The sequence below is a fragment of the Salvelinus alpinus genome, chromosome 22 (genome assembly GCF_045679555.1).
Source record: "Salvelinus alpinus chromosome 22, SLU_Salpinus.1, whole genome shotgun sequence".
Taxonomy (NCBI): Eukaryota; Metazoa; Chordata; class Actinopteri; order Salmoniformes; family Salmonidae; genus Salvelinus; species Salvelinus alpinus.
In genome coordinates, this window is record NC_092107.1 from 14,407,469 (window position 1) to 14,433,102 (window position 25,634).

At 42.4% G+C, this 25,634-nt stretch overlaps 1 protein-coding gene across 1 annotated transcript; it reads left to right on the plus strand.

Moving 5' to 3' along the window:
* Positions 1–716: 716 nt before the first annotated feature.
* LOC139549070 (kunitz-type protease inhibitor 2-like) lies at positions 717–19,806 on the plus strand. Its single transcript, XM_071359176.1, has 7 exons — positions 717–1,387; positions 3,069–3,239; positions 9,094–9,159; positions 11,628–11,708; positions 15,111–15,281; positions 16,318–16,362; positions 18,775–19,806. Exons 1-7 carry the CDS (start codon positions 961–963, stop codon positions 18,963–18,965), a joined length of 1,152 nt encoding a protein of 383 aa, XP_071215277.1. The 5' UTR covers positions 717–960; the 3' UTR covers positions 18,966–19,806.
* The last annotated feature ends 5,828 nt before the right edge of the window (positions 19,807–25,634 follow it).

Genomic DNA, 25,634 nt, shown 5'->3' on the forward strand with positions numbered 1-25,634 from the left:
ACTAAGCCATTTGGTTTTAGGTTATACCCAGGGTTGCACCATGCAATAAACCCTGTTTGCAGCCTACTGACTTATTTACTCATGTCTGTTAGTTTGTCCTTGCTGTAAGCACTGGACTTTGACTCATATCTGCACACCCCCATTCTCACACTCCTAAACAGCAAATGTTTTAACATACCTAATACGACATTGTACCTGCTACTAGAGGATGCATGCAGCTGGTATTGTTCGCTCACCAAACACTGGAAAGCATGAACAATGTTATTTCACAACCTTTTATAGTAGACTTGTGACAGGCTTTTATCCTAAATAAGAATTAAAATCAACTTGGCCAGTCTGGTATTTCTCGTACTTTTTGTTGCTCTTGCCTGCGCTCTAATGGGGTGACTTACCATGTACACGGGATATCTTTATGGCAGAAGGGCAATGGTGCCATCTTGTGGTATCAAAATAAAATGGATTCACTTTTCTGAGAAGGTAATGAAGACAACCTGTGTACAGCGTCTGTGTTAGTCTACGACAACAACAGCATAACTAAATTAGTGATTAGATTGAACGAATCCGAAGGCCTAACAAAGTAAATATCTGATACATCTGAATGTCATGAAAAAGAACACAGAAGATGGAACTTTTGAAAAAGTTTTACCTAACTTCACGCCCAAAAGACCGCTTGGTGCGCCTCAGCCGGACGGAACCGGTTGGAACACATTGGCTCTATTCACGACATTTCTCTATTTGCAACGTTCGAAAACGTTTGGCAATTGAACATGGCCTCGCATTATTCCGTGGGCGGGGTAAAGAGCACCTGTCGCTAATTACAGTATATTCAAGACAACAAAAAGAGGTCGTTTCAACAGGGAAGTAGTCTCGCCTACAGCATCTAATCATCTAAGACGAATTGCTACGTCGATCGAGAAAATATTATTTGGAAGAGTGTTATTTACATTGACGGAGAAAAACATGAAACAGGTGTGGAGTGGTGGTCTATTGTTCGTACTGCTCGCGGTACTGGTCCGCGGTCAGTTGGGCGAAGATAAACAAGGATGCGCTTGGGATGTAGACACCGACACCGACCAAGGTCTTGACCCAAAATCCCTTGACGCTGGAGCCAGCTATTTGGCTCACCTGCCGGAGATCTCAGACAACAAGGGGTGTCAGGACGCTTGCTGCGGATACCAGGACTGCCAGCTCGCTTTGGTTGGAACCCCAGGGGATGGAACTTCGGAGTGTTTTCTCGTCAACTGCATGAAAGATGGACAGGACGTCTGCGTCTTACAGTCCGATACACAGTTCAAGGTCTACCGCAAAAAGACGCATCCAAAGACTACAAAAATCGAAGTTGACGATATTAGTGAAGCTGGTGTGCCCAGGGAAGTCAACTCGACAGGTAGGCATATTGATCTTTAGGACAATGACAATTCAGGGGCGTCATTGGCACTAATAGGGACTGCTTTAGCTAAGTAGGCTAGGCTATATTAGCACTTTGTCAATTAATATGCCAATAGCCTATTTTTTGGGAGGGGGGGGGGGGTCAATATGGCTTACAAATTGGGGTCATGTGACAGATTACCATTCCCCAGCTCTCTCCTTGTTTTCCAATTTATTTTTATTGAGCTAAGTAGTCTTAGTGCAAGATAAATACTCTAGCATTTCGATTTGATCTGTACTTTAAACTGACAAAGGCTAAAGTGAAAAAAAATGACTTGTGGACCACCACTCAAGTTTATACAGTAATGTCTCTTTATTTGCTTCTTCCTATACACATTATCTCAGTGGCCACCAGTGCTCATTCTTCTGGATTTCATTCACATTATCTCTAGAGCGATCAATGGTGCTGTGTTTGCGTCTCATACATGTTGGTCATACATTCGTAACCAAGTCAGGTGCGGTTTATGAAGTGGAAAAATTAGGAAAGTGGTTTCTGTGCCAGGGGTATTGACTCGAATCCTGTGATGTGGGGGTATTGACTCACACTCCAGAATAGTTCTTGTTTGTCAACTTCACCCAAGTTATTTCAGTGGTGTAAAGTATTCAAGTAAAAATACTTGAAAGTACTACGTAAGTATTTTTTTTGGAGGGTCTGTACTTTAGTACTTATAATTGACTACTTTTACATCACTACATTCCTATAGAAAATTATGTACTTCTTACTCCATACATTTTCCCTGACACCCAAAAGTACTTGGATGCTTAACAGGACAGTAAAATGGTCCAATTCACACACTTATATCAAGAGGTCATCCCTACGGCCTCTGATCTGGCAGACTATACGCAAATGCTTAATGTAGATGTCTGAGTGTTTGCGAGAAAATTGTACCGCTTGGATTGCCTAATAGAAGTTTTATACTTTTACTTGATACTTAAGTATATTTTGACAATTACATTTACTTTTGATACTTAATATTTAAAACTGAGTACTTTTGCTCTAGTATTGTGACATCAGTGATCTTCAGGTTGGAAAGTCAGTTCGTGAAAGAGGCCCAAGTTCCCGACTTGGAATTCCGAAGATTTTTTTTTCTCCCCAGTTTGTGGTCGTTTTTTCCGAGTTCCCAGTTGTCTTGAATGCACTGAAGTCGGAAGTCAGAGATGTCCGACTTCACATTTCCCAGTTTTGAATGCGGCAAGAGACTGGGCCAACAAGTCAGCCAAGTTTGCATCTGCAAGATAAGATTGATTGGCGTAAAAGGTGTGGTGGAGGAATTCAGGTCTCTGCTCTTTTGTCATGTTTTGTTTACCCATTCCAGCTCTCATGGTTTCACTCAGTATGTAAATCATTGGGAAATAAAGGCCGGAGAGAGCTACAGTAGGACTTCTAACTCCTCCTAGAAGGGTGCTTTTCTTTGACAACTAGGCCCTCATCATACATTTATTTGCACTTATACTATTTTGTATTGGTGTTAATCATATTTTCATCTTGACTGATGTAGTTCCCGATTGCTACTCTGAGTATAAAAAAAAAAATTTTAAGCATGTAATTTACCTGACAACGGATAGGTTTCCTTGTGAATTGAGCTTATCGTGACCCGCTTCAGTGTTAACCTCTCGTCTGCCCTTTCCTCTTCCCTCAGATAAGTGCCGCATGCCCATGGTAGTGGGTTCCTGCCGCGCTGCCTTCCCCAAATACTACTATGACGTCACCAACCAGACCTGCAAGCTGTTCATCTATGGCGGCTGCAACGGCAACAGCAACAACTTTCAGAGTCAGGAGGAATGTGAGGGGGCTTGTAGTGGGGTGACAGGTAAGATGTTGTTCTACCTAGTTGATTTTCCATTTTTGGGGGAAATACTTGTGTATCTGTGGTTTCTGTTGGCCCAGCCATGGCGTCACTGCCGAGGGGTTGTCAGTGGAATTCGGCTGTGTCCTTAAGTCAACACAGGCAGTCTGAGGGGGTGGGACAGAGCCAGCTGTATGAGAAGGAAGTGACCTTGTGTAAACTAAGTAACAGCGAGAGGGAAGTCTCATGTTACTAACAACCTTCAACAGGGACTGCTGGGGGGCAATTCCATGGTGATAGAATTACGCAAATACCTTTTTAAACATGTATACATTTTACAAAGGCATATTTACAGGAAGAACTGTGCACATACTAAGTTTGTTAACAGAAAAAAACAAGTGAGATTTTACTGTAATTCTTTGCATCTGCAGTTCTTCCAGTGAATATAGATATATATTCTCTATCTCAGCAAAAAAAGAAACGTCCCTTTTTCAGGACCCTCTATTTCAAAAATAATTCGTACAGATTTAAATAGCTTCACAGATCTTCATTGTAAAGGGTTAAACACGGTTTCCCATGCTTGTAATGAACCATAAACAATTAATGAACATGCACCTGTGGAACGGTTGTTAAGACACTAACAGCTTACAGACAATTTAGGTCACTTATGAAAACTTAGGACACTAAAGAGGCCTTACTACTGACTCTGAAAAACACCAAAAGAAAGATGCCCAGGGTCCCTGCTCATCTGCGTGAACGTGCCTTAGGCATGCTGCAAGGAGGCATGAGGACTGCAGATGTGGCCAGGACAATAAATTGCAATGTCGTACTGTGAGACGCCTAAGACAGGACGGACAGCTGATCATCCTCGCAGTGGCAGACCACGTGTAAAAACTTCTGCACATGATCGGTACATCCAAACATCACACCTGTGGGACAGGTACAGGGTGGCAACAACTGCCCGAGTTATACCAGGAACGCACAATCCCTCAATCAGTGCTCAGACTGTACGCAATAGGCCGAGAGAGGCTGGACTGAGTGCTTGTAGGCCTGTTGTAAGGCAGGTCCTCAGCAGACATCACCGGCAACAACGTCACCTATGGGCACAAACCCATCGTCACTGGCAAAAAGTGCTCTTCACTGACGAGTCGCGGTTTTGTCTCACCAGGGGTGATGGTCAGATTCGCGTTTATTATTTGCGTTTATTGTCGAAGGAATGAGCGTTACACCGAGGCCTGTACTCTGGAGCGGGATCGATTTGGAGGTGGCGGGTCCGTCATGGTCTGTGGCGGTGTGTCACTGCAACAAGCTCAGTCCGATGATGCTATCTCAACGCTGTGCGATACAGGGAAGACATCCTCCTCCCTCATGTGGTACCCTTCCTGCAGGCTCATCCTGACATGACCCTCCATCATGACAATGCCACCAGCCATACTGCTCGTTCTGTGCGTGATTTCCTGCAAGACAGGAATGTCAGTGTTCTGACATGGCCAGCGACGAGCCCGGATCTCAATCCCATTGAGCACGTCTGGGGACCTGTTGGATCGGAGGGTGAGGGCTAGGGCCTTCCAGGACAGAAATGTCCTGGAACTCGCAAGTGCCTTGGTGGAAGAATGGGATAACATCTCACAGCAAGAACTGGCAAATCTGGTGCAGTCCATGAGGAGGAGATGCACTGTAGTATGGCATCTGGTGGCCACACTAGATACTGAATGTTACTTTTGATTTTGACCCCCCCCCCTTACTGTTAATCACACGTCTGTAGAACTTGTTCAGTTTGTCTCAGTTGATGAATCTTATGTTCATATTTACACATGTAAAGTTTGCTGAAAATAAACGCAGTTGACAGTGAGCACTTCTTTTTTTTGCTGAATTTATATACACTGTGTAAATTGCTCATTTGTCATGGTGCGTAGTTGTATTGTTTTTCTATCAATGGTTTGAGATTTGAAAGTGAACAATCTGAGTCTTCAGCGTAACTCTGTTACTGTGGAAATGCCCTGGGTTAAAAGATCTGTTGGGGGTAAGTCTTTGTTTTCTCTGTAAACAAGTAGGTAGTCCTACTTTTCTCAACGTCTTACATTTTTTATCATTATTTAATGTGCATTTTATTAATCTCCCGAAGTCAAAACTCCTAAACTGGATTGGGCAGTCAGCGTTTTGTCTCGACTAAAACTGCCAAAACACAAACGATTGTGTCAACGCCTTTTCAGCAGGCTTAACTAACTCTCTTGTGTGTCTTTGTCCACACCCCAATGTTATTTAGGTTTTTCATAGCAATCCGTACCGGTTCTATTGTTTCTTTGCTGTAGGGATGGGCAACTTTGATGGGGGTGGGGGCCACAAAAAATTGGAACTCATCATGGGCTAAATGAGTGACTGACATAACTACAGAAACACTGATGCACAACCTAATTTCGACATGGCGCCTTGTGTATTCTACACTGAACAAAAATGTAAAGAACTGTTCCATATGTATAAGTGTGTTTCTCTCAAACTTTGTGCACTATTAAAAAAATATATATTTACGGTAAAATCACCCGCTGTTTTATCCTATTACAAACTTTGTTTGCACAGTTCTTCCTCGAAGTGTGCTTTTGTAAAATGTTCTGTGGAGATTAAGTGGTCCTTGTGCATAGCGTAGCATGGCTTGTAAAATGTAGAAAATCAATGGTATGTTTGGTATGCATTTTAAACTGATAAATCTAATTCTGTTGTCTTGGAATTTCCCTGTAGGCCTGTGTTAATCTGTAAACAATCCTCTATTGTTAGAGGGAAGTTCTAGCGTGCATCACTAGTGGTATACTGCACATACTATTGTCCTTTTTCTTTCTTTTTTTTTATAGTCAAAAGAGCATCTCCTTTAGGTCACACACCTCGTCAGTGGTCATACACAGAGCATTAAGCCTCTTGACATGGCAACCTACTGTTAAACAAAGTGGCCCACTCCAAACCACAGTAACCTCCATCACCGTGCACCCCATGGGGAGACAGGCAAAAATTCATCTGTGGCTTGTGTTCAGGCACACACTCCCTCCACTAGGATCCTGGCAGCATCCTTAAGTCTGTCACATCAGTCCAGCAGGCTACTAGTCCAACTACTGTCTGTTTCCAACTATGCTACAGAAGATATAATAGTACATTTAACTCAAACGGGTCATTTTAAAGGCTTTTGGAACTGTTCAACAGAACCATGACCATTTTAATGTGAGTCTCTACTGCTAAGCTAGTTAGTTTTACATCATCCCTTTGAGGTGTAGAGTGTTTGTTATGGGTGTGTCGTGTGCATAGATAGTCTTATGATTGCTTCAGCTTACCCAATGCCAAACCGGTTAAGTGGTTAAACCGGTTAAGCACCACATTCTAGCATCCATTCCATAATAATAAACTGTTCATGATCAGGCTCTTGCAATTGGCGCAAACGTATACAGTACCAGTCAAATGTTTGGACACCTACTCATTCTAGGGTTTTTCTTCATTTTTACTTCTACATTGTAGAATAATAGTGAAGACAACTATGAATAACACATGTAATCATGTCGTAAGCAAAAAAGTGTAAAACCAAAATATATTTTTGATTTTTCAAAGTAGCCACACTTTGCCAACAGTGTGCAAAGCTGTCAAGGCATTCTCTCAACCAGCTTCACCTGGAATGCTTTCCCAACAGTCTTGAAGGAGTTCACACATGCTGTGCACTTGTTGGCTTTTTATCCTTCACTCTTTGGTTTGGGATGAGTTGGACCATCTCAATTGGGTTGAGGTCGGGGGATTCTGGAGGCCACACCATCTCTCCTTCTTGGTCAAATAGCCCTTACACAGCCTTGATGTGTGTTTTGTGTAATTGTCCTGTTGAAAAACAAATTGTACCCACCACCTATGCGCCAACCAGATGGGTTGAATAATTTATTTTATATATATATACAGTTGAGGTCTGAAGTTTAACATACACCTTAGCCAAATACATTTAAACTCAGTTTTTCACAATTCCTGACATTTAATCCTATTAAAAATTCCCAGTTTTAGGTCAGTTAGGATCACCACTTTATTTTAATAATGTGAAATGTCAGAATAATAGAATTATTTATATTTTATTTCGTTCACCTTCCCAGTGGGTCAGAGGTTTACAAACTTATTTGGTAGCGTTGTAACTTGGGTCAAATGTTTCAGGTAACCTTCCACAAGTTTCCCACAATAAGTTGGATGAATTTTGGCCCATTCCTCCTGAGAGAGCTGGTGTAACTGAGTCAGGTTTGTAGGCCTCTTTGTTCGCACACGCTTTTCTGTTCTGCCCACATTTTCTATAGGATCAGGGCTTTGTGATGACCATTCAATACCTTGACTTTGTTGTCCTTAAGCCACTTTGCCATAACTTTGGAAGTATGTTTGGGGTCATTGTCCATTTGGAAGACCCATTTGCGACCAAGCTTCTACTTTCTGACTGTCTAATATGTTGCTTTGATATATCCACAATTTTCCTGCCTCATGCCATCTATTTTGTGAACTACCACAAAGCACCCCCACAACATGATGCTGCCATCCCCGTGCTTCACGGTTGGGATGGTGTTCTTCGGCTTGCAAGCCTCCCCCTTTTTCCTCCAAACATAACAATGGTCATTATGGCCAAACAGTTCTATTTTTGTTTCATCAGACATTTCTCCAAAAAGTACAATCTTTGTCCCCATGTGCAGTTGCAAACCGTAGTCAGGCTATTTATGGCGGTTTTGCAGCAGTGGCTTCTTCCTTGCTGAGCGGCCTTTCAGGTTATGTCGATATAGGACTCGTTTTACTGTGGAAAAATATACTTTTGTGAAGATGCTGGTAGAAAGGTACAAGGTCCTTTGCTGCTGTTTTGGGATTGATTTGCACTTTTCGCACCAAAGTACGTTCATCTCTAGAAGACAGAACGCATCTCCTTCCTGAGCGGTATGACGGCTGCGTTGTCCCATGGTGTTTATACTTGCGTACTATTGTTTGTACAGAAGAACGTGGTACCTTCAGGCGTTTGGAAATTGCTCCCAAGGATGAACCTGACTTGTGGAGGTCAATTTTTTTTCTTTCTGAGGTCTTGGCTGACTTCTGTTGATTTTCCCATGATGTCAAGCAAAGAGGCACTGAGTTTGAAGGTAGGCCTTGAAATGCATCCACAGGTACACCTCAATTTGAGTCAATTGATGTCAATTATCAGAAGCTTCTAAAGCTATGACTTCATTTTCTGGAATTTTCCAAGCTGTTTTAAAGGCAACTTCTGACCCACTGGAATTGTGATACAGTGAAATAAACTGTCTGTAAACAAGTGTTGGAAAAATGACTTGTCATGCACAAAGTAGATGTCCTACCTGACTTGCCAAAACTATAGTTTAACAAGAAATTTGTGGAGAGGTTGATAAACACGTTTTAATGACTCCAACCTAAGTGTATGTAAACTTGCGACTTCGTATGTGTATAATATACACTTTCATTTGACACCAGATTTGACATGCTCTTATAAACTTCACCTGTTGGTTCTCATGGGTCCTTTACATGGAAGTGCCCAACAAATTCCACATTCTTCCATTTAAGGCATCAGTAAGTCTGAATTATTGCTGGCTGCTTGTTTAGACAGGAAATGGCTGTAATTCAGGATTTTTAAGAATACAAATTGCACTCTAATCCACTATCGCTCTTTTCTTTTACTTTTTTTTAATGGGTTGTAGTGTTTCATGAACGGCTGTTGCTAATATTAACAGGAAGAAGCCACAGCTGATGAAAGACCCTTGCGTTTTCCATGTATTAATCACTTCATTATCAACCGACACACCGTTTTACAGTAAGGTTAAACCGTGAGTCAACGTGCTTTTGTTCAGTTAATGGCTTTCATGGACCATCACTTTCTCAACAGGTGCTGTGCTGCTGTCCAAGGACTCGCCCATGCAGAGAAGAATGGCTATGCCTGCCGACGATCAAGGTAACACGTAGTACTATTTACCATCACCTATTTTAAACGCTTTCTTTCGCTGTAGTAAAACTGGTCATATCATACAGCATCTCTTGGCTGGTGTCTGCTTTTAAAAGGCAAAATGTCATGATCCTCAACATTAAAACACAACTTGACTGATGTGTATAATGTCAACTACTTGTGAGACCTGAGGGGGTTCTCGATAAATCAGTGAACAGTTCCACATTCCTCAGTCCTTCCGTAATGTGTACAGCTCCGCTTATCTGTTTAACACACTTCAAGTCATAGGTCATGTTAGGAAGCCTCATACAGTGCATTCTGGGAAAGTATTCAGAATCCTTGACTTTTTCCACATTTTGTTACATTACATCCTTATTCTAAAATGGATTAAATAAACTTTTCCTCGTCAATCTACACACAATACCCCATAATGACAAAGTGAACAAAAGGTTAAAACAAACATATACCTTAATATCATTAGTATTCACACCCTTTGCTATGAGACTTCAAATTGAGCTCCGGTGCATCCTGTTTCATTGATGTTTCTACAACTTGGAGTCCACCTGTGGTAAATTCAATTGACTGGACATGATTTGGAAAGGCGCGCGCACACACACAGCTGTCTAAGGTCCCACTGTTGGCAGTGCATGTCAGAGCAAAAACCAAGCCATGAGGTCGAAGGAATTGTCCGTAGCGCTCAGACAGGATTGTGTCGGCACAGATCTGGGGAATGATGCCAAAACAAACATTTCTGCAGCATTGAAGATCCCCAAGATCAGTGGCCTCCATTCCTAGTTTGGAGCCACCAAGACTCTTCCTAGAGCTGGCCGCCCGGCCAAAGTGAGCAATTGGGGGGGGAAGGGCCTCCTCTGTGGAGATGGTTGTCCTTCTGTATGGTTCTCCCATCTCTGCAGCACTCCACCAATCAGGCCTTTATAGTAGCGTGGCCAGACTGAAGCCACTCTTCAGTAAAAGGCACCTGACAGCACATTTGGAGTTTGCCAGAAGGCACCGAAATAATCTCAAACCATGAAACAAGATTCTCTGGCCTGAATGCCAAGCATCACGTCTGGCGAACCTGGCACCATCCCTGTGGTGGCAGCTTCATGCTGTAGGGATGTTTCAGTGACAAGGAGACTAGTCAGGATTTAGGCAAAGTACAGAGATCCTTGACAACCTGCTCTCGACCTTCGACTAGTTCACCTTCCATCAGGACAACGACCCGACGCACACAGCCAAGACACCGCAGGAGGGGCTTCGGGACAAGTCTCTGAATATCCTTGGGTGGCCCAGCCAGAGCCCAGACTTGAACACAATCTAACATTTCTGGAGAGACCTGAAAATAACTGCAGCGACGCTCCCCATCCAACCTGGCGGCTTGAGAGGATCTCCAAAGAAGAATGGGAGAAACTCCCCAAATACAGGTGTGCCAGGCTTGTAGCGTCATACCCAAGACTCGAGGCTATAATTGCTGCCAAAGGTGCTTCAACAAAGTACTGAGTAAAGGGTCTGAAATTTCCTTTATTTTAATACATTTGCAAAAATGTCTAAAACAGTTTATTTTTTAATTCTTTTGCTTTGTCCATTTTGGTGTGGATTTTTTTTTTTCTCCCTCAATGTAATACGTTACAGCCTTATTCTAAAATGTAACAGTGGAAGAAGTTAAGGGGTCTGAATCTTTTCCGTGTGCCTTCGGAAAGTATCAGTGTGAACAAGGCTTAAGAGCTTTTCACACCTGGAATGCGCAACATTCAGGGCTTGTGAAATTATACTCAGGCTAAATATAAGCCTTCCACAACCATAAGACCCACTAATTTTATTATTGTATCTAAATCGTTTATCATTTAACCCCCTCCCCCCAATAATCACTGATCTGGCTTTCAAGTCTCTATGAAAAAATTGCATTTTTGTAAAAGCAAAAAACCACCAGAACCATGCATAATTCACACTCACTACATGGAGCAGGCGTTTATAGAAAATGAACACGTGATAGTGAGTAGCCAGCTAATCTTCAGATTTAAATATTTGCTTGAATTGTTATGAACACACCCTTCTCTCCGTCTCCAACTGTTTGAACAGCATGTTAGCCTGTCCACTTTGTTCAGATGTTGAAATCAAGTAGCCTACCTTGTGTTTAATGCTTATTGCACATTTATTGTTAAACTAGGTGTCAAGTCTGTTCAGTCTTTGGCTAACGTGTGGTGCAATTTCATTGCCAACAGATTATATTTTAGTCCCATGTTTTATTTTCTAACGCACACATTTAATCATTTGAATTCATAAATTGTATTTCATAATTAAACTTAGGTGAATATTGCCTTCAGTTTAAATTCAATTTCCATTACTTATATACCGTACCACCTACTGATTCCCACTCGCTCACTTCCTCCCATTGTTAACTAACACTTCTCACCTTCAACAAACCCCAACAGGCCTCCCTACCCAGCAACCCCTCTTACATTTACTTGTCTTTCCAGTGACTGTCATCGCTGGCTCTAAGGGAAGGAAAGGATCTGATGCTGACAAACCTACAGATCACAAGAGCATTGAATATAAAGGTAACTGGATAGTCACTACTTTTTTTGGCTTTTGTCTAGCTCCTTAAGGTTGAGGTTCTATGTAAACCATTCTCCCTGCACGGTGTAGTTTGCTGTTCTGGGATCGGTCTCAAGCGTCCTTCCAGATGTGATAGCCTTTTTCACAAGTTGAGGCCTGCAGGTTTGAGATCAGTTATTTTATTTTAAACGGTTTCCTTTTGCACTTTAGTACAAAACAAAAGCACACACAAATAACAAACATATGAAATGAAGTATTGCTTAAGCAAGACACGGGACAAGAATCTAGCAAAAATGACTTACAACGACAAAGTGTTCCTAGTCAGTATTCACAATCAGACTGACACCACATCTTGAGAAATCTGCAGGGGGGGGAAACAAATATATTTTCCAAGTTAAGGGGGGGGGGGGTTGGTGACTTCCATTCTGTGAGGATAATTATTATTTTTTGCAGCCACCATTACAAACTTCAAAGCCTGTTGTTCCTCATAGGACGATCTTAGAACAGACGCTGAGCAGCCGAAGAGGGCTTGCTCTGCGTCAGGTTCAATAGCCCTCTCTGAAACCTTTTTGAATAGCAATCAAAGATGTTCCTCCATAAATGAAGTAGGGGGCAGAGCCTAAAATGATGAGTTAATGAACCCTCTGAGGCTTTACATTTGTCACACAGTGGGGAGAATTTACCCCCAGGTCTATCACTTGGTTTTGGAGTAATGATTGTCTATGCAAAACGTTATTGTATCAATTGATATCTGGCATTCATGGAACAGGAGTGAATTGGTCATGCACTACTTTAAATGGTATCCTCTCTAGCTCACTTGCTATAATATTATCTGAGATGCATATGAGATCACTTTCGCCCATTTTAATGAATAGCCAGACAGTCTGCCAAATTAATCGAATTAAGTCTCGTCGGTTAGGGACAGAGGCTATGTCTGCGGTATAGAAGCACATCGTCTGCATATAACGAAATGCGGCTTTTTCCCCCCTAATTTAAGACCTTGGATATTAGGATGATTCCTTATTTGTATAGCCAGGGGTACAGGGGCGACAGCAGCCAGCTAAGTGGGAAACCCTGCTGGACAGAGCTATGTAGTTCAAAGGGCCTAGATTTGTCGCTGTTGGGCAGGTAGAGCATTTTGACCCAGGCGATAAATAAGTCGCCAAATCCAAACCTAGTGAGCGCTTCGCATGTATGACCATTCTATTTGGTCACACGCTTTTTGAGCATCTAGCTATTATAATAGCCGCCTTGGCACGCTTCCCATGATTTGCGTATAGAATGTTAAGCAGCCTGCGCACATTAGAAAAATAACCTGCCGGGGATAAACCCGGTCCGATCTGGATGAATAATGGTTGCATGTTTGTTTAACCTATTAGCAAGTACTTTGTTGATACGTTTAAAAAAAAAATCTAAATTAAGCAATGCTATCGGTCTAAAATTTGCGGGATCTGTTACCTCTCTGCCTTTAAACAAGGCAAATATTGGCTTACAATGATTTCGGCAAAAGTAATTTTCTGTTGAATCAGTAAACATCCTGAGTAAGAGGGGAGCGAGAGCTTCACTGAATGTTTTATAAAATTCACAGCCAAAACCATCAGGGTCTGCAGCCTTTCCAGGGGGGAGAGCTTTTATTGCCTCAATTATTTCTTCTATTGTGAAATTTGAGTTTCTTTGGTCGCTATTAAGTTTTTGCAAGCTGACGGCATCACAGAAGGCTGACGGATCGGATCTGGAAAAATATAACTGAAATTCTTTGAAGCAGTTTATCTCTTTAGGATCTGTCAGCAAGGTGCCCGCCTTAGACCTGATTTGAATGGATTGTTCGATTTGCCTGTGTACCCTTTAGTTGTCAAGCGAGCTACCTTTCCAGTTTGTCCCCTAGTTCAAATTGTTTTTGTCTCAGCTTTACTAGATTACTGACCTGAGAACCAATAATAGAGTTGTATTCATATTTTAACATCAAAATATTGTTGTAGTCAACCTGAAGTTCTGGTTGTCTCCAAAGCTGGGAGTTATTTTTCTATCATGCGATTCCCTGTTTTTGTCACTCATATGAAATAATGACCTCATAACCACTTAACGTTTCCCGTAGTGTAGAATCAGATACCACTCCTGTGTCATTAGTCTGAGGAACTCATTCAACTTAACTGTTATGCAGTTGTCCCTCTCTTCTGTTTTGGCGAAGAGAGGGACAACGTAATTGGACTGTGGTCACTTAAGAATCTATGGTATTTTGAATTGAGCACTTTGGGTATCATTTTGCTGTCTTCTAGAATAAGACAGACTGCTCATTCTACTCTGTGGGATGTTGCAGTCTCTTCAGATGTCCGTCCACTAGATTCCTGGATTTGTTTAGATTATTTAGTACCTGGACACGGGTGAAATTTTGTAGAGTCTGTGTAGACAGGTTGTCACGATATGGATCAAGGTAACAATTAAAATCGCCTCCGATTAGTGGAATTAAGATCTGGGAGTAAATAAAAAAAACATTAGGAGAGAAATGTGGGTTGTCAATGTTTGGGCCATAGACATTCAATAGGGTGACCGGGAAAGCGTTAATGTTGTACCTACTGTGTGGGTCTGTGGACAAGAGTTAAAGAGCTGTTTTTACGAAAGAATAGCAACACCTCTTGCCTTGGAAGAGAAGGGTGTTTAATAAACTTGAGAAATCCAGTTGGATCTGATGCTGCTGTCTGGCAGCACAAAACACCGTAACAGACCCCAGCGAAACCCACCCTCCCCACTACTCCAAATGAAGCATTGTTCTCCCCATCATCTAGAACAGACCAATACTACGCTAGCAACAGTCAGACTTAACAGTCCTCTCCGCGGTTGTTGGATTTTTTTTGTAATACTTTGCCGCTTTTATGAATAAACATAATCCACTGTTCATTCAATATTCCAGAAATTTGTGGCCAGGGGATTTGCTGTAGTTTTGACACGTAGCTTGCAGCGTCTTCGGGCTTGGTGAAGGCTCCTGTCATGGCGTTGTGATTAAAATGCAGGCTGTATTTCACCTCCGCCTCATGGTCTGCATCACAGCAGGAAGTCAAGAAACAGAATGCAGAACGTTGCTCCATCACCTCCACCGTGTCGTTGGGGAAGATGAGAACCTTTTGTATTCCATTTCTCCCTGTTGTATAATGAGCTCCTTTTCCTGAAAGCTATGTACCCTTGCAATTATGGTGTGTGGCTTGGCACATGATGAGCAGTGTTGTAAAAATAGTTTACAGTACTACTAAACATTGTGTTTTTTTGGAGGGGTGAACTTGTAAAATGGTGAATTAAGATTTCAAAATTTGTGTCGAAGAGATATGAAGGAACGCTTCTACCTCACGCGCGCTAGCGCCCCACTTCTGAGATCCGTTCTGAATGTCCTCTGGTCTTCCTGTCTTCCACAGATGCTTGCATGGTGCCCTCGGACTCAGGCCCTTGCCGCGCTGCCTTCAATATGTTCTACTTTGACCCCAGCACTCGCTCCTGCCAGTCTTTCATCTACGGTGGCTGCCAGGGAAACGGCAACCGCTACGACACACTGGACGAATGCATGGCCCGGTGCACTGGAGAGCACGGTAAGAATTGTTTTCCATTTTGTTGCGTTAGTGGGATTAAAATGGATTTCGTTTTATCATTGATCAACACAATGCTCCATAGGTCAGTGAAAAGAAAATTCTGCAAATGTAAACAAATAAAGTAGTTGCAATATGTTTTTTAGGCAAGCCTAAATTATGGGTTAAATATGGCTTAGCAAATCACAAGTTACATGGACTCTGTGTGAAATAATGAGGGTTGACATGATTCTTTTAAATGACTACCCCTTCCTCTGTCCCCCATACATGCATCTGTAAGGTCCCTCAGTCAAATATTTAATTTCAAGCACAGATTCAACTTCATAAAGAAGAGCAGTGATTGGTAGCTGGGTAACGATAACGAATCAGACTTTGAATATCTCTTTTAAGCAGGGCCAAGTTCATCATTAGGGTGTGGATTATGTATTAAATCACCCAGACAGAGTCATACTTAACTGAGCTGCCGGACAGGAAGGAAATGTCACCATGAGGCCATTAGTGATTTTAAAACCGCTACAGAGTTCAATGGCTGTGAAGTGAGAACTGAGGTAGATCAATAACATTGGCCGAAATGCAAAGCCTTATGTTTGGGTCAAATCCAACACAGTAACTGACGCCTTATTTTGAGGCATGACAGGGAAAATCTACTTTACACCAGACACTGGGAGAGTAATTCACATTTCAGCAGGACAATAATCTACATCACAAGACCAAATCTACACTGGAGTTGTTTACCAAGAAGACAGTGAATGTTCCTGAGTGGCCAAGTTTCTGTTTAATTTAAATCTGCTTAAAAAAATCTGACACTAATTGAATTGCTGTCTAGCCATCATCCCAAACACCTTGACAGAGCTTGAAGGATTTCGAAAATAATAATTGGCAAGTATTGCGCAATCCAGGTGTGCAAAGCTCTTAGACTTACCCAAGAAGACTAACAGTTGTAATCGTTGCTGCCAAATGTGTTTCTAACGTTGACTTTCATTCGATTTTTTGTAGTGGCTATAGTGATCTCTCTTTTCTGATTCCATAATTTTCACAGGTGAGCAAGGGCAACACAATGGCCTTAATAACCACATGACACCAGGTAAGCTAACCTTCCTTAGGTTCTAGGCTAGCGGTGAGGTTTAAAGGGTCATGTTCCAGTGGGTGTGATGGCAAAACTTAACAGTTCTGAATACAGCTTCAGGAGAGTCTAGAGGTTTTGATTTAAAGTTTGTTTTGGGTAGTATATGAACTTGGCTTGTGCGAGCCGGAATGGCTTGCACAAGGAGCAGGAGCCAGAGGCAGCTTGATGTACAAGTACACCCCCTGGACAGCAGGTTAGTTTATCACAGGGCATTACTGCCAATCTATCTCCTTAATCCTGAGTGCCAAGCAGAGACGCATCAGGTGCCATTTTTAGTCTTTGGTATGACTCGTCTGGGGATCAAACTCTTAACATTCAAATCTGAGTGCCCAAGCCACTGCATTGATCTCATTGATAAATGAGACTGGTTTCGCATCACGTTACCTATAACAAAGAGTCATCATGAACAACTGAAAGATACACTGAGTGTACAAAACATTTGGGACACGAACACTTTCCTAATTGAGTTGCTCCCCCCTTTTTACCTCAGAACAGCCTCAATTTGCCAGGGCATGGACTCTACAAGGTGTCGAAAGCGTTCCACAGGGATGCTGGCCCATGTTTACTCCAATGCTTCCCACAGTTGTGTTAAGTTGGCTGGATGTTCTTTGGGTGGTGGACTATTCTTGATACACACGAGTAATTGTTGCATGTGAAACCCAGCAGCGTTGCAATTCTTGACAAACTGGTGCGCCTGGCAGCTACAACCATACCCTGTTCAAAGGCACTTGAATATCTTCTTGCACAATCAGTCTCTGAATGACGCACACATACACAATCCATGTCTCAAGGCTTAAAAATCCATATTTAACCTGTCGCCTCCCCTTCATTTACACTGATTGATTGAAGTGGATTTAACGTCAAGGGATCATGGCGTTTTCCTGGATTCACCTGGTCAGTTTGTCCCGGAAAGAGCAGTTGTTCCTAATGATTTGTACACTCCTTACGTATTTATTTGGACAGTGAAGCTACAACTTTTAATTTGGCTCTGTACTCCAGCATTTTGGATTTGGGATCCAATGTTTCAGTGACCGTACAGCCAGAATGTCACCATTTTATGAGGAAGTTTTACTGTTTAGAAATAAAAGCACTATGTATATCTTGTCCATTTTGAAGGTGTCGTAAGTATTTTGACAAATTCACTTGTGTTTTGAAGTAGTCTTTGGTCCCATTATTCCTAGCATTCAATGACTACATAAAGTTTGACTCTACTTACTTGTCTGCATTTGGACAATTCCAAGATTAAAGTGATGCTAAGACTCCTATTTCACTTTAAAATGCATGTCAAACAAAAACCAATGATTGCAAAGTTAAACTAACTACACACTTCTATGCACTTGGACTAGTTTGAACAATTTCCGCTGAAAACGTTAAACAAATTTACTTGAACAGTGCAGATGCAAAGTTTTGTAACACAATGACGGCACAAACTGTCATTCTCAGCAAAAAGCTGTATACAAGCAACCTATTTCAGACCGGTCTGCGCGTTTTTAAAGTTAGAAATGCAATTCAATCTTAAACGGTGGAAGACTGGTTACGACCGGAATTCTTCCCATTCAAGTCTATGGACATTGAGATGCATTGGGATTTATGCAGATATGGTTGTAGTGTGCAAAGTATTAGTGGTATCAAAAGGTTTGTCAAGCTACCGGACCAGTGGCAGTCTGGACATTGTTTTGGTGTTGTAGCATCAAAACCGTAAAAGCTCATGTGCTACAGCGGAATATAAAAAGTATAATTACCAACTGTTTCTAAAGTTGTGCTTTGCTTTCAGGAAGCACACTTATGTATGTTTCTGAAAACAAACGTTATTGTGTATGCTACCATGATTACGGATAATTATGAATAAATCGTGAATAATGAGAAACTTACAAAGGCACAAAGATCATAGCTCCAAGATCTGCTAATTTTTCACCATTACCAATAACAGGGGAGGTTAGCACTTGGGGCTATGAATATGATTCATAATTATCTGTAATTATTGTAGCATCCACAAATGTAGCAGTGTTTAGTAACATATTTTCTTACTTGCAGTAAGTAACTCATCTCCAACACAACCCCAAAAAACTGCAAGTTTGTAGAGTCAATATGGGACCAAATAGTACACTTTTGATTACTTTAATATGCATATAATTCAATTTCTCCAAATACTTAGCACCTTCAAATGGGGGGGGGATGCGATGATATTTCTAAACAGTACAACATATTTATGAAAATACCCTCAAATAAAAGTAATGTACTATTGCCTCATATGAAACATTTTGCTCTCAAATGCAGGAGTTTAGAGCCAAATTTTAAGCTTAAACTTTCCTGTCCAAATAAATACGTAGGGGAGTGTACTTAAGTAAATGCATCATCCTTCCCCTCCAGGGTTCTTCCTGGTGACCACGCTGGCAGTGACTTCAGCTCTGATCCTGATGGGTCTGATCGTCATCACCGTCCGGCGCTCCAAGCTGCAACGTCGCCACCTCGGTGACAAGGAGGACCTGCTGCCCTACGAGCAGCTGTTTGAGGAGCAGCTGCCCGAGGAAGCGCTCCCAAAAGTGTGCACTGCACCATGAGGGGAGCCACAGTCGACTCACTCCACTGTCACTTTCCATTCCACAAATATCACTGACCCGGAATGCCTGCATCTGTTGGTTGTCAAGGGATGTATTCAGATATGATGGGAAGTTGTTTAATTGTGGCTTTTTGTCCAAATAGCCACTGTACTAATTATGTAGATACAGTGATACGTGCATTGCTAATACATGCATACCTGAGTGGTGTTTAGGTTTGGGGTGTAGTGAGTGATTTAGGCCTATGCTTGACATTTTCAGATCATAGTGAATTTCTGCTGGTGTCATTTACTTTGTGTTTATTTAAAAGGGAAAGACTTTGACGCGCGGTCTCCCGGACACAGATTACGCCTAATCTTGGAGTTAAACTCAATTGAGACTCTCCATTTTTAAAATGCTTTTTAGTCCAGGGTTAGGCACATCAATGGGTCCGGGAAACCTTGCTTGAATGTGGTTTTTAAAACCCTTTTTGTAAACTTAAGGTAATGAACATACTGCTATACTATGTTTACTGTGAGATGTTATTTTGTACACCCTATATTCAGTGGCAAGATTGCCTTTTTAAAATATAATGAAGTCAATTTAATGAACCAACAACCTATTTCATGTAATATTTTACTTACAGTTTAAGAGATGCACATCATTTCGATCTTAAACATGACATAACTGTTATTTTCATGACTAACACTAATACGAAACATCTCCATATAGAATGTAAATGTTCAGTATCTTATTGTGGGATTTCCGGTTCTACCTGTAGCTCTGCAGCAGTGAGCTGGATGACGTCAACACTGCGTCCTCTGTATGAACTACTGACTGTGTTTAATAAAGTGCTGGTGCTTGATTAATGGCTGAATATCTCTTTATAAGCACATTTTGTACAGTGCAAATTGAGTCACATAAAATAATTAAAGGAGAATAATACATTTATAAATAAGTAGTAAATGGATACCTTTCAGAATGGTCAAACAGTGGACAACTGAAAGCGCCCTAGGTAAAAGCAGTAATGTATGTCCATATTTTTCTTAAAGTCCAATTTGTCAACTCACTCCCATCTGCATTCGTATTGCTACAGATTGGAGAGGACAAGGCTGGACGGTTTCTTTTTCTTACCTCTAGAGGGCAGAAGTGACCATGATGCAAACTCGGTATCTTCCTGGTGAAGAGACTGATATTTGTGGGCACTCCTTAACTGATCTTATTAGTACAGTTTATGCGTAGTGTAGGATTCAAATGTTTTCTTCAACACTAGTTATGGTATTTCATTAAGTGATTTAATTTACATCAACATCCTATTCAAAATTATTATAATGTAGGTTCTCATACAATTTGTTTCACTCAATTTATTTGCACATTTCATCGCCATGCAAAAGGACTCAAGATAAACTCTTAGTTTATCTTGATGTGGTGGGTCGTTTTGTAATAAAATGTAGGAATTAGCTTAACATTTTCATCCCGCACCAATTCTAAAATGACCTAGCTAATTGAGCAAACTTAATTCCCTATTAATCTGTTCAAGGCCTGGGAAATGGTTAGTGATAAAGTAGGTAGCAAGCCGTCTACAGAGGCTGTGGAGTGGGTGTGGTCATGCAGGGTTCTGTGTTGTGTTCTTGGCTCTTTTTCCAATTCATTTTTCTCGATTCCTTGCACCCTCTCACCACAATCCATTGGAGAACAAGGTACAAGGGGAGGGACTTTGGACCTTTTCGAATACGGTTGAGAAGGAGGCGAGGCGATAGGATGCGTGGAACCACAGAAAGACAAATTGAGAGAGCCCCGGTGTAACGTTCACCTTCCTCTCCCGTTCCTTTCTGCTGAAGAGACTCAATACGAAGCAGCTGGCCTCCTTGATGTGTCCTTGGGTACTAAAGTGCTCTGCTTTCGCTGAGCTCTAAAATGAGGCCCTAAAGACCAAATGATTCGCTCATTTCCCAACCATGTAAATCCTCCCACGCACGCACACACACACACACACACACTCATTATTAGTCAATGAGATTCAAACTCATTTCCATAAATAGTCAAACATAATGATAATTTTAGTTGTGCCCTGGCTCTGACACAAAATGTTGAGGTAACTGATGGCCAAAGAGGATGGTAGGAATGAGAGGAGAATGGGATAGATCGAGAAAGTACAGGGGAGGGTTCGCGATACGGATGTTGGGTGGACCAGAGAGACTTCAAGAGCAGGACTCCAACAGCGCAGCATGGGGGATAATGTTTATAGAGAGCCTGTAACCCTCACTCACTGTCTGAAAGCAGATACACTGGACACTGCCCACCCCTATAACTCTCACTGACTGTCCAAGGTAAATCCATAGGACACTGTCAGCCCTGCTCCTACAGTCTAATCCTTCTCTTCTCTCCACAGCATGCCCCCAGGCCCAAAACCCGTAACTCTCCTCCTGCAGTTCCAGTGGTGTTCACTATGTGGGGCTTTGTTTGGCCCGATGTGTACCCTGGCCTTGGTAACCTATCTCTGTGTTGTTGTCAGTGCCTGTGGTCATCTGTTTTCAATCCAGTGTTGGTGTAATTGTGCTTGTTTAGCATGACCCCCTCCCCAAACCCTAACCCCCCCACCTCCTGTACACCTCCACCCCTCACCAGCTGCCTGACAGATTTAAGGGATGCTCTGCATTCCTGGGGGTATGAGTGGGAGTGTGATCCCTCCCTTTTCCCCTTCTCCAACACACATTGAGACGTGTGTGTCGGGGTTTGTGTGTCAGGAAGTTATAGATGGTGGGTTTGAATGCGTGAAGGAGGGTGTTTGTCTGTTTGGTATTATGTCAAGTAAAAGTGAGTCTGTTTGTGTGTGTACGTGTGTCTGTGTGTAAGCTCTTCATGCCCAGGGACACCACAGTCTGTCCTCACACTCCTCCCGATAGAGCCCCCCCCCCCCCCCCCCCAGCAGCGTAGGACCTCTAACCGTGGACCAGTTTACCTCCCTAAGGAGGGTGTCCCACACCTTGGGTACTTCCCCTCCCCTCCAGCCCTCTCCCACCCATCACCAGGTCTTTAGCAGGCTGATAACAGAGCCCTAAAACTCCACAGAGCCAACCATAAGAACTGACCCCAAATCAGCCATGCCAGAGAGGAGGAACAGAGGAGAGAAAGAGAGAGGGACAAAAAGGGAGGAAAGACAGAGGGAACTAGAGGGAAAGCAAGAGAAAGAAAGTAGTGAGGTGAAGGCTAGGAAAGAATACTTCTCCACTAAGTATGATGTCATGACTTTGGCTCTCTAGAGCGTGGAGGGAAGGTCCGAAAGGGGAGTTGATATCTTGGCAGTAAAGGGGACTGAAATCCGAGTGACCCCGACTAAAATTGAAAGCAGTTGCGAATCCTCTGGAGGGCCGAAGTTTTTGCGATCCAGACTCTGCTCCCAGTTCCCACGACACCAACCGACCTCCACTTCTCTTTTTTTTATCCACTTCCCCTCTATTTTCTCTTTCTTTCTCTCATTCTTTCGTTGGTCCCCGTGCCTATAAATGGGAAGTCTGGTGATATTTTGGAACGCCGGCCATGACCAGTCACACTTAAAAATGTGGGGATGGTTTCACTGGGTTGGAGTAGAAGATGCTTATAAAAAACAGCCTTGAGAATGCTAAAATGGCCATGAAATGGAAAATACTTTTGGCGGATGATTTAGGCGATGGTGAGGTGGCTAGACTACACCATGTCCTTTGACCCCTCTTTTCCTCCAAACACTTCCTGGTATGTGGCTCTATTTCACTGATGATTTGTTTTTGTGAAAGTGTGAGAGAAAAACCGAGAGCAGTATGATGATGAAGGGAATGTGTGGAGGAGGGAAAGTTTTGTCAAAGAAATATGTCGGGCAAAGTGTTGGTGGGTTTATACATGTTTATAAATCGTTTATCAGTCGTTCATCCCTCCGAGGTCATGAGAACCTCTCAAGCATAAAACAAGATTGACAAGATACAAGATATGTAATGTCAATATAATAATAACAATATATGCCATTTAGCAGAAGCTTTTATCCAATAGCGACTTAGTCATGCATGCATACATTTTACGAATGGGCACCGGGAATCAAACCCATAATCCTGGCGTTGCAAGTGCCATGCTGTACCGAGTCCATGACGGTAAAGTGTTGCGAATGGCTATTCAGTGTATTTAACAGTATCCAATGAAATATGTGGCTATGCCTACACAAAGGGGTACAGTACGTACTTGTGTATGTTCTCCCAACCTCTTCATTTGGCACGCCCATTCTACGATAGAGTGCCATAAAACATTTTGATCTGTCTTTTAATGCAGACTGAATGCTAAATGCCTCCAGACTCTGTGTTACATCAGGGATAAGTTTATAACCTATTGTTACCTTGAGATGAAGACCAAATGGTCCTTGATGGCTGTACATCTCCCTTGCCAGGACAACAGACCAATCAGGGCCTTGTATCTACTGCGAGTTAAAGCCAGGTGAAATCTGTGTGGTATTCCTCATGGTAGCCAAGTCGATGTGTGTGGTAAACTTTACAGGCAATTAACTGTATTTATGACATTAGAGGAATGTGAGAGAGGTGTTCTCTCAAGCGAGCAGCTATTCACCTCCGAGGTAGGACTCTTCAGTTTGATGTCAAACCTGAGGGAAGTTAAACTGTTTTAAGGTCATTTCAGTTGTGGTGAAACTGAACGACTTGGACTTTTGGCAGAAAGACCCTGTGTGTTATTGCGAGATACAATCATCAGTGTAGAGGAATGTTTTGGTGGCGATTCAAGTATGTAATTAACCGTTAGGTAAACAACATTGTGCGTAGAGACTCAGAATTAAAGTTGAAGACATGCACATTTTTACTACAGTCAGTATTTCATTCTTATGGTTTCACCGGTAATGTGGAAACTGTGGTAATACTTTTCATGTAACGACATGATGAGGTGAAATTAGGCCTATGAAACGCTGGCACCCTCTACCCATAATGCTTCTCCTCCTCCTCTCTTGACGTCTTCTCCCAAACACATGTCCGTTGCACCACTTAGACATAAACAAGGAAACACTCTGGAGCGAGGCACGAGAGGGGTCGACACTTTGTCATTTGCCAGCTATGATTACAAACCACGTCGAGCTATTGAGCTATTTCGTTTGAGGAAATGAAAACAGAGATACCTGGGAGTTTACCTGGGAGGCGTGAGAAGCAACTTTACTCTCTCATTACCATCAGAGAAATGTCCATGGTGATCCTGCCTCAGGGAACAGATGCGTAATAGATAATGGTGCAGACATAATGGATGATTCATTGCAGGCAAGACAACAAAGTTGATACTGTGGCACGGTCATGAGGCTACATACATTGCGCAACTCGAATATGATTTTTTTGTGTGCCTCATATGAATAATCAATGTTTACTGTTCAAAGGTAGTGCCGCTGGTTTGAACCTGACTATCTCTGTATGGATATGACCATGTTAGGAAACTGAAGTCATCTAAGGGCTGGCTTTTATTTCCCTACACCTGGAGGGATGAAGCTTCGTCTGACACTTTTATTTGGCTGAATCATTTTGTGGTTTGAGCTGTCAGGGCCCACTGAAACCAGATGAGTGTCCCCAGGCCAGAGGCTCGGAGTGGATCATTCACCATGGCTGTGGAGGTAGAGAGAGGATCCAACGCAGGGAGAAAGACGAGAGGCCTTTAAACGTGTGCTGACAAAGCTATTATGAACAGGGAGAGAATAAGGACGTGTATTGTAACAAACGATTCTCTCTCTGTCTCTTTCTGTCTCCCTCTTGGTCTGTCTGTCTGTCTCCCTCTTGGTCTGTCTGTCTGTCTGTCTGTCTGTCTGTCTGTCTGTCTGTCTGTCTGTCTGTCTGTCTGTCTGTCTGTCTGTCTGTCTGTCTGTCTGTCTGTCTGTCTGTCTGTCTGTCTGTCTCTCTGTCTCTCTGTCTCTCTGTCTCTCTGTCTCTCTGTCTCTCTGTCTCAGACACTCATGACGTACACACATTCCAGACTAATGACACATCCTAGTAGACTACAGAGATATTTACAGAAATAGCTTCCCAGACACATAATCATAAACAGTATTATAAACAGCCACTCAGACACACACACATCCTAACCAACTCATAACCAACTCACAACCAATTCATACCCTACTACATCCACAGTGAGAACAGGAGCTGTGCTTATGCAGCAAATATTACTTGACTTGTTCCAGACACACACACACACACACACACAGAGAGACAGAAACACACACACAGAGACATAGCCGCGGGAAGTGGAGGTGCTGTAGCTTCCCCTGAGAAATCGGGGTAAAATTGTACAAAATTATAAGAGAAAAACACAGACACACATAGTATATGCCAGTGCCAGGACAGAGGGTGACAAACAGTTAGGGAATGTCTGCCACGTAGGGCGGCGTAAATCGAGGGCCCGCCTCCCGTTAGTTGAGCCTGCTGTATTCAATTAGTGTGTATTCACCACATCATGAAAATAAATGTCCCTTTTCCTGACCTCCTCTCGGTCTTCTAGCCCTATCTCTATCATGATGTAGTTAGTCGCACATGTTGTCCTCTGTGGTAGAGCATGGCGCTTGCAATGCCACGATCGTGGGTTTGATTCCCGCTGTGGGCCACCCAACCGAATAATGTTTGCATGCATGCAACTTTGGATATAAGTTTCTGCTACATGGTATATTATATAATACTTCTCCTTTAGGGG